Source organism: Myodes glareolus, chromosome 9, assembly GCF_982192425.1.
Source record: "Myodes glareolus chromosome 9, mMyoGla1.1, whole genome shotgun sequence".
Taxonomy (NCBI): domain Eukaryota; kingdom Metazoa; phylum Chordata; class Mammalia; order Rodentia; family Cricetidae; genus Myodes; species Myodes glareolus.
In genome coordinates this window covers 15,589,794-15,605,461 of record NC_142034.1, presented here as the reverse complement: position 1 = coordinate 15,605,461, position 15,668 = coordinate 15,589,794, and the positions used below count along the sequence as shown (strand labels likewise).

Genomic DNA, 15,668 nt, shown 5'->3' with positions numbered 1-15,668 from the left:
TCCCCAAACTCCTCCCAGGTCCATCTTTCACTCCTCATCCCTCTTCTTACTCCTTTCCCAGATGTTTTTCTTGAGACAGCATTTCATGTAGCCCAGCTGGCCTCAAACTCGCTGTGCACGGGATGACCTCCTGCTCTCAGCCCCGCTGCCATCTGCTGAGTGCTGGGATTAGGGGTGTGGTCCATCACTGTGTTGTGTAGAGTGCTGGGGATTGAACCCAGGGCCTTGTGCATGCTAGACCTATGCTCTATCAACTGAACTACACCTCTAGACAGGGCTGCCAAGTTTCTATCCTGTTACCTGTAGGGGCTGAGTGGGAAGCCAGTGCTTTTTAGCAAAAGTCATTTTTTCTTCTCTTCTCTTCTCTTCTCTTCTCTTCTCTTTTCTTTTCTTTTCTTTTCTTTTAAAACAAGGGCTCACTATGTAGACCTGGCTGGCCTCAAACTCACAGAGAAACCCCTGCCTCTGCCTCCCAAGGGCTGAGATCAAAAGTGTGCCTCACTGTGCCTGAATAGCAAAATCAGTTTCTGAGTACTGACCTCACGATTCGCTCACCATCAGAGAAGGTTCACAGGACTTCTAGAGTCTAGAGATGGTGTTGCGGTTCGCTCTGGAGGCGTGACTAATGAAACCCCGGGCCATGTGACCAAACTTAATCCCCAGTGCACTTCTTTCTCCTCCTTAGAGATTATGGGGGTGGCTCAAGTCCCATTCCTCAGACGCTGTGACTTTTCTGGTGACTCAGCCTCATCCTGAAGCTATGGGGGTATGTGGGGACCCTCCACGGACTGCTCTGCCTCATTACGGCAAGCGCAGATGTGACCCACAAAGTTCAGGAAACCAAGACATTTCTATCTCTAGGCAAATTCCCGAACATAATACATGTTCAACAAATATTTGCCAAGCAGAAGGTACACTCAAACACCAGACATTGTCGGGGGAAGGGAGACAGGCCCTGGGGTTCTTCCAGAGGACCAGAATACAGAGTATCAGCACCCAGGTGAACACAGGAGGCCCTGGGAGACCAACAGGACCCCACATTCCAAGCACGGGAGCGACTCTGTGCTCTGGGGTCTATTACGAAACAGCTTGAGGGTAAACAATAGAAAGGAAAAGTATTTTCTTTTCTTTAGAAACAGGGTCTCATTACACATTCCAAGGCTCCCTTGAACTTATTATGCAGCCGCAGCTCGCCGTGAATGTGGGCTATTCCTTCCTCACCCTCCTGAGTGCTGGAGTTACACGCTTGTCTCATCCCCCAGCATGACTTGTTTCTAGACAGGAATCTACTCGGGTCACTTTCTCACTGCAAACGAAGAAGCCGATATTGGGAGCTGGGTAGATGGGTATGCAGGTAGATGGGTATGCAGGTAGAAGCACCTACTGCTCTTCCAGAGGATCAAAGTTCGAATCCCAGCACCACCAGAGTTCCCGAAGGCTCCAACCCCCTCTTCTGGCCTCCACAGGCATCAGGCATGCACGTGGTGCACATAGATACATGCAGGCGACACCTGTTAGTATTCAGGCATCTGACAGGCTACATCCTCAACTACAGCCACTCAGAGCACCTCCTGTGCACATTTGCTACTTTCCCTTTTAAAAGGTGGGCCCTGCTCGCCTCCTATAAACCTCACACGTGAGCTTTTTGCACAGCGTGACTTCTCTTCACAGCATTGTTGTTGTTTTGTTCTGTTTTGTTTTTTGAGACAAGGTCTCTCTGTGCAGCTTTGGGGCCTGTTTTGTTTTTTTGAGACAGGGTTTCTCTGTAGGTTTTTTTTATTATTTATTTATTTATTTTTAATATTTATTTATTATGTATACACTATTCTGTGTGTATGCCTGCACAGACCCCATTACAGATGACTGTGAGCCACCATGTGGTTGCTGGGAATTGAACTCAGGACCTTTGGAAGAGCAGGCAATGCTCTTAACCTCTGAGCCATCTCTCCAGCCCCCTTTATTTATTTATTATACAATATTCTGTCTGTGTGTATGCCTGCAGGCCAGAAGAGGGCACCAGACCTCATTATAGATGGTTGTGAGCCATCATGTGGTTGCTGGGAATTGAACTCAGGACCTCCGGAACAGCAGTCAGTTCTCTTAACCTCTGAACCATCTCTCCAGCCCCACCACTGCCCGGCTTTTCACAGCATTTTTAAATAACGCATTGGTTCCCTGACCAGGAAAAGCTCCCCTACTGTTTCTCTCTGCCCGCAGGCAGCCTGAGGCAAGCTGGGACACTGGAACCGGGTCCACAAATGGCCTTGCTTTTCCAACTAACAGATCACTGAGCCCTTCCACCTAACACGGGCACTATAGGTGAGCTCTCTCTTCTCACCTCTGACTGCTTTCCACCAGTGAGGACTCATCTGTCTGGTTTCTTGCCTTTCGGCCTCGTTAAGCCCTGGCAACCACGATCTCTGGGCTCAGAGCTCTTGGCCGCTGCTCTTTAACGAATCACTGAGTCAGCCTGTGCCTTCTCAAAATCTACCCTCTCTGAATTCCTGGGATGCTAGGAATTACAGACCCTTGGGTCTCACTTATCTGCCTCACTCACGGGAACTTTGGCGTCATCTATACCTCCAACTTTTGCAGGTGGTGCTTGGTGTCAGGACTTCTAAACTCGTCTTTGAGGTTAGATCTGGCCCAACATCCCTTAGATATTGCTTCCTGATCCGCTGTCTTCCACCTGTAACAAACCTGCTTTCCTGTTCACTGATGGCTTTGTCTTCCATTCTTCCATTCAATACCAACAACGGGGTCTCTGGCAGGGTTATCCATCTCTGCCCGTTCCCTCGGATGTGAAGCTTCCTTTCTCGAGAGCAGTCTTTTCGCCTTCTGGCTTTTCTCAAAGTTCTGGTAGCAGGCGTCTGTGTCTCTCTTGGGTTCAGAGCCCTTGGCGTCTGCTCTTGAGTGAGGATGTATTATGTACTGAAACAGCCTGTGCCCACTCAGTCTGATCCCCCGTGAGTCCCTGGGATGCCAGCGTATTCAGGCCTTGGATCTTCTTTCTCTGCCTTCCTCGGGAACTGTCATACACCTCCTCGCTCCCATTGGGATGTCTTTTGGAAACGGCCCACTGACCACTCCTTTGAAAGCAAATCTGGGGGCTGGAGAGATGGCTCAGTGGTTAAGAGCACTGGCTGCTCTTCCAGAGGACCCGGGTTCAATTCCCAGCACCCACATAGCAGTTTACAACTGTCTGGAGATCCAGTTCCAGGGGATCTGACACCTTCACACCAATGCACATCAAATAAAGTTAAATAAACCATAAAAAATATTTAAAAAAAAAAAAAAGCAAATCTGGCCTCAGTATACCTTGGACCAGACAGTTGGGAAACAGAGAAGGAATTCTCCATTTTCTTCTTCATTGCTTCAAACCCCGCTTTCTCCTGGATCGGAACCCCTATGGAAGTGGACGCTTTCCTTCCTGACATTTCTCCTTGTTTTTCTGTCTTTAACAATCACACTCTGCTTCGTCAGTTTCTTCTCTATGTATCTTCAACGATACATTCAAAAATCTCTGATCAAATAACTAATCAGCTATGTTACAGGACTACCAACTGTTAGCCACAGAGCTGGAGGTGCAAGACCACCAAACATGTCCAGGTGGTGAGAACCAGCAGCGCCCCAGGTATCCACGTCCCCCAGATTCAGAAAAGAAACTACAGAACAGATTCTAATGTAACTCTTTCCTCTTCATTTATTTAAACTCTACAATGACTGCCCTCAGTAACCGACCACCTGTGTCTCCTGGTAAATTGGCTAGAAAGAGGGTGTCCAGGCGATGCCGTGGTGATGGGAAAGGGCCCAGTGCCTTAAGATCCAGGCCGTGGACTTGGACACCTTAAACAGCGGTTTGCCAGGTCCAAGCAGCGCCTGACAGGTCCACGGAGCCTGGACAGTGGAATGAAACAGCCAGCTACCCCAGGACATGGTCAGCGCCCCAGCTTTCCCAGGCCCCTCCCCACAAAGATAGTGACACCCTCAGGCCAGCATCTCGAGAACACATCATCCCCACCTCACCTGTTACCCCCTTCTAACTCCTAACCTTTTTATCATAAAAGAGAGGAATGTTAATATTCAGACATTTGTACTGGTCTGCCCTTGGGGTCCTGACAGGATACATCCCCAGCTGCTCGTTGGCTACCTCCAGTTTAAAAGGGCCTTGCCTGCCTGCCATCTCTTCCTCTTTTTGTCTCTCTCTCCCTTCCTCTCTCTCTCCTCACTCACCCTCTCTCCCCCTCTCTTCAGCCACTCTTGTCCCCAGGAAGTAGTCTCTGCCCTGCCTGCTCTGCCACTTCTTTCCCCTCTTCCCATAAACCTTCCATATGAACCCTGTTGCATGGTGTGACTTCTCTTACTGGCATATTAGTTTTTTTTTAAATTAAAACAATGCCCATATACATAAAATAAAAATAGAAGCTCATAGATATTCTAAGTAGATCAACCCATTTGAACTCTTTGTCTCCAACCATTAGTGGATTTATCTTCCTCCTCTTCCTCTCTTTCTTATTCTTTTGAGATAGTGTCTTACCACAGAGCCTTGACAGGTGGCTGGTCTGGAATTTGCTATGTAAACCAGGCTGTCCTTGAACCTGTGACAATCCCAAACCCGTTATCTCTGCTCACAGTGCTAGAATTAATTATAGGCATGGGCCACCAAGGCTAGCAAGAACTTTTTTTGTGATATTGGGTATCGAACCCAGGGCATTACTGATGCCAGGCAAGTGCTCTACCACTGAGATCCCTCCCTAGCTCTAGTTGGCTTATGAGGCTACAAACCCGACACTGCCTATTTTAGTTTGGCTTTTGTTGGGTTTTTGATAAAACACTAAACAAAAAGCAACAGGGGGTGAAAAGAAGTGGTTTCCTCTTAGACCTTCAGGTAACAGTCCATGGTGAAGTCAGGCAGAAGCCTTGATGCAGAAACTGAGGCAGAGGCTATGGAGAAATAGTGCTTTGTAGAAGGAAGTTTCTGTCCTGCCTGGTCCTGCAGTGGTTCAGTCCCAAAGGAACACACAGAGACTTATATTAATTAAAACTGTTTGTCTTATTAGCTCAGACTTGCTATTAACTAGTTTTTACACTTAAAGTTAGTGCATATTCCTTATTTATGTACCACGTGGCAGTACGTTTTCTCAGTATGGCGTACCCACCTTGCTTCCTCTGCATCTGGCTGGCAACTGTTGTTACTGCCTTTCCTCTTCCCAGAATTCTCTTAGTCTGATTGTTCCACCAATACTTCCTGCCTGGTTACTGGCCAGTCAGCGTTTTATTAAACCAATATGAGTGGCAAATCTTTACAGTGTACAAAAGCATTGTCCCACCTAGCTCAGTCCATGGAGCATGAGACTCTTATCCTCAGGGTCATGGGTTAGAGCCCCACGTACTGCTTGCTAGCCGACTTCCCAAAGTTTGTGCAGCCTCCTTTCTTAGACAGCTTGGACCACCTGCCCAGGGGTAGCACGCCCTCCCCAGTGAGCTGGGTCCTCCCATATCGATTGTTAAATCAAGAAAATGACCTATAGATTTCCACAGGTCAATCTGATGGAGACAATGCCCTTAATTGAGACTTTCTTCCTAGGTGACTCCAGCTTGTCTAATCAGCACACTGGCTAAGAGCTGGCATTGGATTCTGGAAAGTTCTGTCAGTTGGTGCCATCCTGGATGGCTCTAGGAACCCTGGGGGATACCTTGACACACTCTGTATCTCTGGGTGTGAACTGTGGGTATTCCCATGTCTGACAGAGAATTCCAGAAACACCTCAAACCAGATCTGGGTGACTTGAATATAGCCTCAGGAAGGCATGTCTAAGATGTAGTTGTAACTGAGAAGCCTTAAGCCTAATTCCACTTGGCATGAAAAAAAAAAAAAACACATGAGAGAATTAGGTCAGCTCACATCTAGAATCCAAACACCCAGAACTGGAAACTAAAGGCGATTGCCTGGCTGTGTCCTGAGCTGGGAGCCAGCAGATCATGAACACAAGGCTGGTGTGACTGGAGAGGCTATCTTTTTTCTTTTTTAAAATTGTGTGTACAAGTTTTGTGCCCATATATGTGTACCATGTGCAGTTAGTACCAGCAGCAGCCAGAAGATGGCGTCAGATTCCCTGGAACTGGAGTTACAGATGGCGTGAGCTCACGAGTGAATGCTGGGATCCAAGTGATCTTAATCACGGAGTTATCTCTCTAACAATTCCACTTCTCTTTTCTATTTGTTTTCATTTTGCTTCATTTTCGAGAAGCAACCCTGTGTAACCCTGGCTGTCCTGGAACTCACTCGGTAGACCAGGCTGGCCTTGAACTCACAGAGATTTCACCTGTCTCTGCTTCCTCTGGGGTGTGAGGACTAAAGGTGTGTGCCACCACTGCCTGGCTGTTTACTCTTGTTTCCGTTTGCACTCTCCTTATGTTGTCACGTGTGTTAGACAAGCGCTCAGGATTAAACTGTCCCCCACCCCACCCCTTCGCCTCTCTGCGGCCCTCAGAACACTGTTGACCTATTTTCAGATCCTGTTCTACAGTTTCCCTCTGCGGGTCTCTTCCTGGCCAGCGACGCTTTCACCCAAACAGCCAGCAGCTCATGCTTCCAAACCCTCCATGCTGTCTGCAGTCTGACTTCTGCATTTTGGTTTAGTGTTGTAAGAGGCTGCTTGATTGTTCCTGGCTGCTCAGCCCCGAAATAATCACTCAGAAACCATGTTATTTGCAATACTGTTGGGCCAATAACTTAAGCATATTTCTGGCTAACTCATAACTTAAATTAACCCATCTCCATTAATCTGTGTATCACCATGAGGCCGTGGCTTACCAGATAAATTTCCGGCCTCTGTCTCCAGAGAGGCTACATGACTTCTTTCTGACTCTGCCTACTCTCTTTACACAGTCTGGCTACCTTCTGTTAAGCCATTGGCCAAAAGTAGCTTCTTTATTCATTAACCAATAAAAGCGACACATAAACAGAAGGACTTCCCACACCAGTTTAGAGTTTTAAAATATCCACTTGCTGGGTGGTGGTGGCGCACACCTATAATCCAGTACTTGGAGTCAGAGGCAGGAGTTCAAGGCCAGCCTGGTCTACAAGAGCTAGTTCCAGGACAGTTAGAGCTGTGTGCGTGCCTGAGTGTGGAGTTTGCAAGTGCAACACGCAGAAGCCCAAGAAGGTCCGAAGAAGGTCAGAAGAAGGTCCGAAGAAGGTCAGAAGAAGGTCCGAAGAAGGTCAGAAGAAGGTCAGAAGAAGGTCCGAAGAAGGTCAGGTCCCCTGGAACTGGAACTGACAGCTATGAGTCAGCCGCCTTGTGGGTGATGGGAACTGGAATGGCAAGAGCAGTAACTACTCAACCCATAAGCCATTTCTCCAGTCCTAGGTTTTTTGTTTTTGATTTTGTTTTTTTTAATGGCCTGCTTCTGTGGGAACACTAACTGTGAATACATACTGTGATTACTTTTGAGGCAAGGTCTTGTGCATCCCAGGCTGGTCTTGAACTCCCTCCCTGTACAGCTGAGAATGCCCTTAAACCCCTAAACATCCTGCCTCTGGCTCAGTGTGGCGGGGTTACAGGCATGTGCTCTACCACAGCTGCTTCATAAAGAGCACGCAGTCCAACCTAATACTTTGTGCATGCTAGGTGAACGTTTTACTAACTGACCTACATCCCCTAGAATATTCGTTTGGAAACTAAAGTTGAGCCAGTAGCTCCAGAACTCCTGCCTCCTAGAACATAACCGATGGGTCGGCCACAAGCTGCCTCTCCTTAGATCCTTCAAAAGAACTCAAATGCAATGAAGCCTTGCTCTCTCTGTACCGGTGTTCCAACTCTAGCTTCTCTGTGCCATTTCTGAGATCAGGGTCTCAGAGTCTGCTACCCAGGGCACCAGCACTGTGTTTTCTGGCCCCCTGATGCCAGAACCCAGAGTTACAGAACTCTGAGCCTTCCTTCTGTAACCTTGGGTACCTCACACAAAGCCCTTCATCTCAGAGCATTCCTGCTTTCATTAGGTTTGAAGTGAACTGAGTTGTAATCCCCGAGGCTTCAGACTTGCTCTGGGAATGTGATCCCCGTATGCTTCCCTTGGCAAATGTTGGTTTTATTTCACTTGAGAGAAAGGGGCCTTTCTTAACTCCTGATCGATCGAGATGAGATGCTGTGTCAGGAAGTTGGACATAAGCAGGGAAAGAATTTGCTTTTCTTAGAAATAAAACCTTGGCCTTTCCCCAAGTAGTGAGATGCCCCCAGAATCAGAAAGGTGAGTTGCCAATCTTTATGCATTCAATATACACTTGCATCTGGTCAGCTGAATACCAGGCATCAATGGTTGGATGGAGGAAAGACAGGGAGAAGAGGGAGGAGGAGGAAGAGGAGGAGGAGGAGGAGGACAGGGTTGGCAAGGAAAAACATTTTTAAAGGTTCCCGCCCCCCACCCCCCCGTTTCTGGTTCTAGAATATCAAGATTGCACATACAGTCAAACAGCTTTGCCAAACTTGGTTTGTCTGGCAATTGCCTCACACGTTCTGGAATGCGTTTTTTGTCATCTGGAGTCCCCTCCCCTCCACAAGCCCAAGCTATTCTAAGCCCTGATTTATTTGTTGTTGACTTCATCAGTCACTTTCCTTCATCCTGCCCCTTCAGCTCCCTCAAAACCCTCACTCTTCCCTCGCCCTGTCACCTCAGGCCAAGCACACCACCCATCCAAAGCGAGAGCTCAAGGCCGTGGTGTTCTTCAGGCCCACAGATCCCAGTCCGGACCACACATCCGACCCTCTTCGGGAAGAGGGCGAGATCCCCGCCGCTCGGTTTTGTTTCAATGGTCTGTGCAGCCAGAGATGCCCGTTTCCCCAAAGGCTGCCCCTCATTAGCATGAACGGGGGTGGGGGGTGTAGAGAAGGGGTGGGGGGAGAGGAAGCGAGCCAAAGCCCTTGCTGCGTTTTCCAGCCCTGGGAACCCTGTCTACAAAAATGACAGCTCGAGCCCTCTGGCTTCTCTGTTTGATCATCGGATGGTCCCCCGAAGCCCCGGTGGCGGAAAGAAAAGGTGAGGTCGCTGAAATGCAGCGCCCCAGGGACCGGGAAAAGGGCGCGATGCAGGGCGGGACGAGCCAAGGGTCAGACTGCGGGACAGGCGACTCCGGGTCTGCGTGTGTGCCAGCGAGCAGCGACAAGGGTCTCCCAAGATTTCATGTTCCTTGGCAGCCCTTTCGAAAGGAAAGACGCGGGTTCAGCTGCTGAAATGATCGCGTGCGAGCCAGGCAGGCTGGAGAAAACTTTGCATGTTAAATAGCTGCATCCCAGAGGAGGGAAAGTGTCAAAAGGGGTCGCGGCTCGCTGTGGACAAGCTTCCAGGCGTCCATGGTGACACAGGCCACCGATGGTGCGATATCCCGGGCATCCCGCAGCCCGCTCCTCTCCAGCAGCTCCGGTGTAGCCTCTGGTGTACCTGAACCTGTGGTATCACAGACACACACACACACACCACACTTTCGCACTCATCACTCACATATAGGCACAAATCAGGAGTCTCGGTGAGGTGATGTTTTGTTTTGCTTTTGTTAGGATGTTTTGTTATTTCACTATGTCTGGGAAAAACAGCTTCCACATCTCACGGAGCAATTTATTTTAGTTTTTTTTTTCTTCATATGGAAACCGAAGGACTTCAGTGGCATTTAACCCGAATATCAAACCATCTTCCCTATGACAACACAACAGATGGGAATATCAGTGGGGAAGCAGTTGAGGTCAGCAGTTGACAGTCAGGAGTTGGATAGCGACCAGAACTTTATTTGGCTGTGCACAATGCGCCGGTTTAACGTAGGAAGTTAGAATCAATGGCTTTGCAAAAACACAAACTGTGTAACTAGCCATTCCTACTGGGAGAAAGCCGATTTTTCAAGATTTTTCAACTGGCAAGGCACGTTGTCAAAGCTGCAAGGGGCAGACCAAGCTCTTTAATGCAAACGGAGAGAAAAGTAGGCTCTAGGCTGTGCTTGGCTGGAGGGGCACTGGGAGGTGATATTGTGTAACTGTGCATGGAAACTTGCCCAGATTTCAAGCTGGCTGAAGTTTGTGCACCAACCTGTGTGCAGAGCTGGGGAAAATCATTAATAACTTAAAAAAAAAGGTGTCTTCATGGTATTTGGGAGATTTTCTAATGGGGAGGGGTAATAGAGCTAATGTATGCTTTTATATTTAACCAGGGGTCTTTGCCTCCCAGCCAAGCTTTAAAAATCCATTCTAAGCTGTTGTTTACTAGTAAGTGGTGTCCAAGAAGCCAGCTAAAAATCCACTCAAATGCTTGATGCTGCGGGAGAGGAAGATGACAGTGTAAACACGGATGGGAAAACCAAATAGCTCTGTTGTCAGGGGCGCTTAAACAATTAGGAGAAACTTGTAACTCGAGACGTTTCTCCTTGGGGCTTGCTCTTGTTACTTTCTCAACAAACTGGTAAATAGTAGAAAGGTGTGTGTGTGTGTGTGTGTGTGTGTGTGTGTGTGTGTACTGTATTGAAGGGTAAAGCCAGAAGTTTAATCAATTTTACCCTAAGTATTTAGCTCTAGAATAAATAGAAGACTGTAATTTGAAAAGATTTGACAAAGTTCCTTAGCTCCATTCTTGGATTTACTTGTTTATTCTTATGATCATTTGACACCGTAGCCCAGGTTGACCTCGAACGAACCTGCAACCAGCCTCCTGCCGAGGCCTGGTGCTGCTGCAGGCGGTGGTCCGGCCGTGCGGGGCTCCTGTAGGTGCTCGCTCCGAGCTTCCTCTGCTCCCGTCGCGCCAACCCCGGGCTCACCGCCTCGCTCTCTCCCGCAGCCCCGCCGCCGCACCGAAAGCCAGGCGCCCGGGAGACGCCGGAGCCGCGCGCGCAGCCGCTGCCCGAGTTCGCGCGCCGGTCGCGAGCCGCGGACACAGGCCCGCGCGCCTGGCCCGACCCCCGGCGCCGGAAGCCCGCGCCGCCCGCTGACAACCGCGCCGGCTTCCGGGATGCGGCGCGCGCGCCCGCAGGGCTCTCCGGCCCGCGCCTCGTTCAGGCGGAGAACCGCGCGTCCCCGCCCGAGGACGCCCCGCGGCGCGCGCGCTCTCGGGCTCCGCGGCCCCAGGCCTCGCGCGCCGCCGGCCACGCCCACCCGAACCGGCCGCGCGCCGCCGCGCAGCCCTCCGGGACCCCGCAGGCGCTGCCACCTGGGGACGCCGAGCTGGAGATCCAGTCCTGCGCGCGCGCCTGCAGCGCGGACGCGGACGAACACGAGGCCTTCTGCGCCAGTGAGTTTGGTGAGCGCACCCACCCTGCCGGGAACCCGCGCGCCCCTCTCCACCCTGGCGCTCGTTGTAATGCTTTTCTCCAAATCCCGTTTCCCCAAAGTAGCCGTGAACGGAATCGTGCACGACGTGGACGTGCTGGGCGCGGGCCTGCGGCTGGTGACGCTACTGGTGGACCCCGACGGGCTGTACAAGTTGAGCCGCCTCTACATCACTCCCGACGGCTTTTTCTTCCGCGTGCACATACTAGCCCTGGACTCTTCCACTTGCCATAGGCCGTGTCCAGAATTTAAGCCTGGTATCAAAACTGACCCAAAAGACCAGCTCATACGTGTCCTTTATTTAGTTTTTCGAGACAGGGTTTCTCTGTAGCCCTGGCCGTCCTGGAACTCACTTTGTAGTACAGGCTGGCCTCCGCCTGCCTCTGCTCCTCCCTCCCCCCCCCCCCCCCCCCAATGCTGGGATTAAAGGTATCCTTTATACTGCTGTTGGGGACCTAAATGCTGCAGCCCGGCTTCTCTTGGTCACCACACCCCCTAAGCCCCCCACCCCCAAAAGACTAGGAATTGAGCAGGGCCTCACACATGCTAGGCAAGATGGTCTGAGACAGCCTGTTGATATGGAGCCCAGACTGGCCTCGAACTCATGGCAATCCTCCTGCTTCAATCCATGCTGGGTTACTGGTGGGGCTCAATCCCAGCTTTGTGGGACAGTAGTAACCAATGTGATTTAGATTACAGTACATTTCAGCTCTCCCACAAATATGAGAAGAGCGATTGGCACAAAACAGGCCAGGATTGGTAGTGTACACCTGCAACTCCAGCACCCAGGAGGGATTTGGAGGCAGAAGGATCAGAACTTCAAGGTCAGCCCACCTATATAGAGTTCAAAGCCAGCTTTGGCTAATATAACTCTTCAAAAGGAAGGCAAACAAACAAACAAAAAACCCCACCAAAAACAATAAATGGTGGGCATGGTGGTGCATATCTTGAATCTCAGCACTCGGAAGGCAGAAGCAGGTGGATCTACAGAAGTTCGAGGCCAGCTTGGTACCAGGCAGCCAGGACTACACAGATAAACACTACCTCAAAAAATCAACTGGAAACAAACCAAAACAAAACAAAAAAAACCCCAAACATCCCAAACACTGATATGCTAACACATAGATTCCTGACAAAACACCATTTTCAGAGGTGACTAAGGGGTTCTCCTCAGCGCTGGGGTTGGTGGCAGTGCTGGGGATACCTGGTTCTTCATTTCTTCCTAGAGATGTTCTGGGCTTTCTTCCTGTAATGTTGGCTGTCTGCAGGTTATCTTTTCTATAGATTTCCCACTTGTTGCCTGTAGGTTAGATAAGTTGCCACATGCATAGAGTCAAGCTCAGGGGCTGGAGAGATGGCTCAGTGGTTAAGAACATTGACTGCTCTTCCAGAGGACCTGGGTTCAATTCCCAGCACCCACATGGCAGCTCACACCTGTCTGTAACTTCAGTTCCATGGGACCTGACACAACACAGACACACCTGCAGACAAAACACCAATGAACATAAAATAAAAATAAATTAAGAAAGAATCAAGCTCAGATTTCACTGTTTTTGGCATTTAAATGACCGTGTTTATCTTTGGGTTCTTTTGTTCAGGAAGCCGGTATATTGTGATGGGCCACATCTACCATAAGAGACGGCAGCTCCCTACTGCTCTGCTCCAGGTCCTGAGAGGGCGCCTGCGTCCAGGAGACGGACTGCTCAGGGATAGCAGCAGCTACGTGAAAAGATTTAACCGAAAACGGGAGTGGCAAGTTCGAAATGCCAGCCACGCTCGGTGCATTTGAACAGATCAACTCAACACTTGTGCATCCCAAGAGCCTGGGAACTCGGCAGTAAGACGGAAGGTTGGTCTGCACATAGTGTGTGTGTGTGTGGGTTCTGCTACTTGAAACTGGGCCCACAGCTAGCTACCTTAAGAACTACATGCGCAGCTTAACTCTGAGGCTGTCACTTTATATACAAAATGCTGACAAGGTATGCTCCACAGCACGGTGGTAAAACTGTCACAGCAGTGACAGACAGTGACAGACACAGCTCAGACCTGCCAGGTCAACAGATCACACTACTTTGTGTTGTTTTTAAGTTATTTTAATTTAATACATTTTTTCCCAGTAGAAATAGCTCACAAACATTTCTTCAATTTAAATATACAACTTTGAATAGTATCTATCATGTGTCAAGCCAGATTTCATATTTAAAGCATCGAGTTTTGAATTCCACATGAGTAAACATCCCCATCAGAATTCATTTACATATGAAGTGTCAGAGGCGACACTAAGGTCAGAGCCCAGGCTAAGTATGAAAATTATACATCTCAAGGGCCAATTCAAGCAAAACATCATTCAAAGTGTGTTTTTGATGTACCCCTGTGTACTGTCATGCCTCCTTGCTCCCAATAACCTGTTTTGTGTCAAACTGGCTTCTATTCCGGCATGTTTTCTGGTGTATCTGATGTCATTTTTCTGTTAAGACCCAGTATCACCATTGTGTTTGTAAAGCAGTAAATCTTGCCTTGAAATCAGATCTTGGATGCACCTGGCATTTTTTTCCCCCTCAGTGATCCTAAACATTGAGGAAAAGCCTTTCTAAGCTTCCTTCCCAAACCCTGGAAGCAGTGCTTACTATTGACAGTGCAAAGGCCAGTGCAGGAGCCATTTGTTTGTTTGCTTGAGTAAATCACTTTATACGTGAGTCCACAAGGACATACTCTTTCCTTTCAGATGACCAGGCTGTATTTCAGTTAATCTTAGAATAAATGCCAAGAATGCACAAATCGCTGGGCAGTGGTCCCAGCACTCCGGAGGCAGAGACAGGCAGATCTCTGTGAGTTCGAGGTCAGCCTGGTCTACAGAGTGAGTTCCAGACAGGCTCCAAAGGTACATGAAACCCTGTCCCAAAAAAGAACATAATGCTTGGGGAGGTGGTGCACACCTTTAATCTCGGCACCAGAGAAGCAGAGGCAGCTGATCTCTGTGAGTCTGAGGCCAGCTTGGTCTACATAGTGAGTTCCAGGACAGCCAGGATGACTCGTCTGGGGGAAAAAATAGCCACGTGCAGGTATGGTAACTATTGCCTCTTTGGCCTTAGATAAGGGAAGCACAACTAAAATAAAGCTGAGAGGTTCTACTTCGTGGCAAAGTATTACTAAGGGACTTCTTTTGTTGTTGTTGTTTCTTAGTTTGGGGGAAAAAGTCACATGCAACCTTGGCTGGTGCTTGCTAAAGAGACTAGATTAGCCCTCTACTTACGGTCACGGGACAAAGGGCATTGCAGACTCCTTGCAACTAACTCTATTACAAACTTCCAGCTAACAGTCTTTTAGAGAAATTTCCAAAGATGAAACATGTCTAAATTCATTAAAATCTTTTTTGTTTTTGAATGCTGAATATGATAGAGTAAGCCTGTAATGCCAGCCTGGGCTACAAGAGGGTCTGTCCCAGAAAGAGGCAGTGGGAGCTTGAGATTGCACAGATCCTTAGAGGACTGAGTCCACTCCCAGCATTGCTATCAAGTGGCTCTCAAGTCCCCGCACCTCTGGCTCTAGGGCATCTCGCGCCCTCTGCTGGCCTCCTTGGGCACCTGCGCTCACACATCCCTACAGACATATAAGCATACAAACACCAGGGTCAGACTCCGAGGTTCAGTGTTCTTGGAGGTTAGGGTTACTGCAGAAATGCAGACCGCTTGTAGAGACTGCCTGAATAGGAACAAAAGCCATCACTCAAGGCTAGGTCGGCAAGGCAAGGCTAGCAAGGCTCAGTTGCAGTCAGTGGTGGGGCTGGAGACTGGGAAAGGAGGCGGAAAGGAACCCTGGAGATCCCAGGCTAGCAAAAAGGTTGAAGAATCACTTTTTCAACATTCACACAGGACCTTGATTACAATTTCTAATTTTATAGAAAAATTTAATGAGCAAATCATTGTTGTCTCTAATTCTTCTGTCCCATCGATAGATTCCACCACCACCCCCAGCACGTGGGTCCCTGCTCTAAAGACCAAAGGGTCCTGTGTTTATGTTCCTCAGCAATAAAGTAATAAAGAACTCAGTTGCCTTCAAGACAAATTAAATACCGTCTGTCTTTCAAATTAAGCTGTTACTTCAAGGATTCATGGAGTGGGGGAAGGACACAGTCTCCCTCCCCCTCCTGCCTTTTGGTGTGTGTGATACTGTTTTAAATATCATATGGCATCATGCAGTTCTCTTCTGCACTCATTTAAGGTAACCAAGGGGATGCATTGCAAGACCTCTTGCCTGCAGCTGGCAAGGCGCTCCCTCGGCTGCTGCGTGGTCTCTGTTCCAGTCTGAAAAGACAGTATTTTGCTAGGTGAAATTTGGCTGGATCAAGGGGTATCCTATTCT

At 49.0% G+C, this 15,668-nt stretch overlaps 1 protein-coding gene across 2 annotated transcripts; it reads left to right on the top strand.

The window, feature by feature from the left end:
• Positions 1-8,607: 8,607 nt before the first annotated feature.
• Positions 8,608-13,832, top strand: C9H17orf58 (chromosome 9 C17orf58 homolog). 2 transcript variants are annotated; one of them, XM_085695971.2, is made up of 5 exons: positions 8,608-8,815; positions 8,941-9,039; positions 10,819-11,277; positions 11,369-11,563; positions 12,905-13,832. In XM_085695971.2, exons 2-5 carry the CDS (start codon positions 8,964-8,966, stop codon positions 13,093-13,095), a joined length of 921 nt encoding a protein of 306 aa, XP_085552097.2. In that variant the 5' UTR covers positions 8,608-8,815; positions 8,941-8,963; the 3' UTR covers positions 13,096-13,832. The 2 variants fall into 2 exon arrangements, with proteins under 2 accessions (XP_085552097.2, XP_085552096.2); XM_085695970.2 differs by having other exon boundaries at positions 8,681-8,815; positions 11,372-11,563.
• The last annotated feature ends 1,836 nt before the right edge of the window (positions 13,833-15,668 follow it).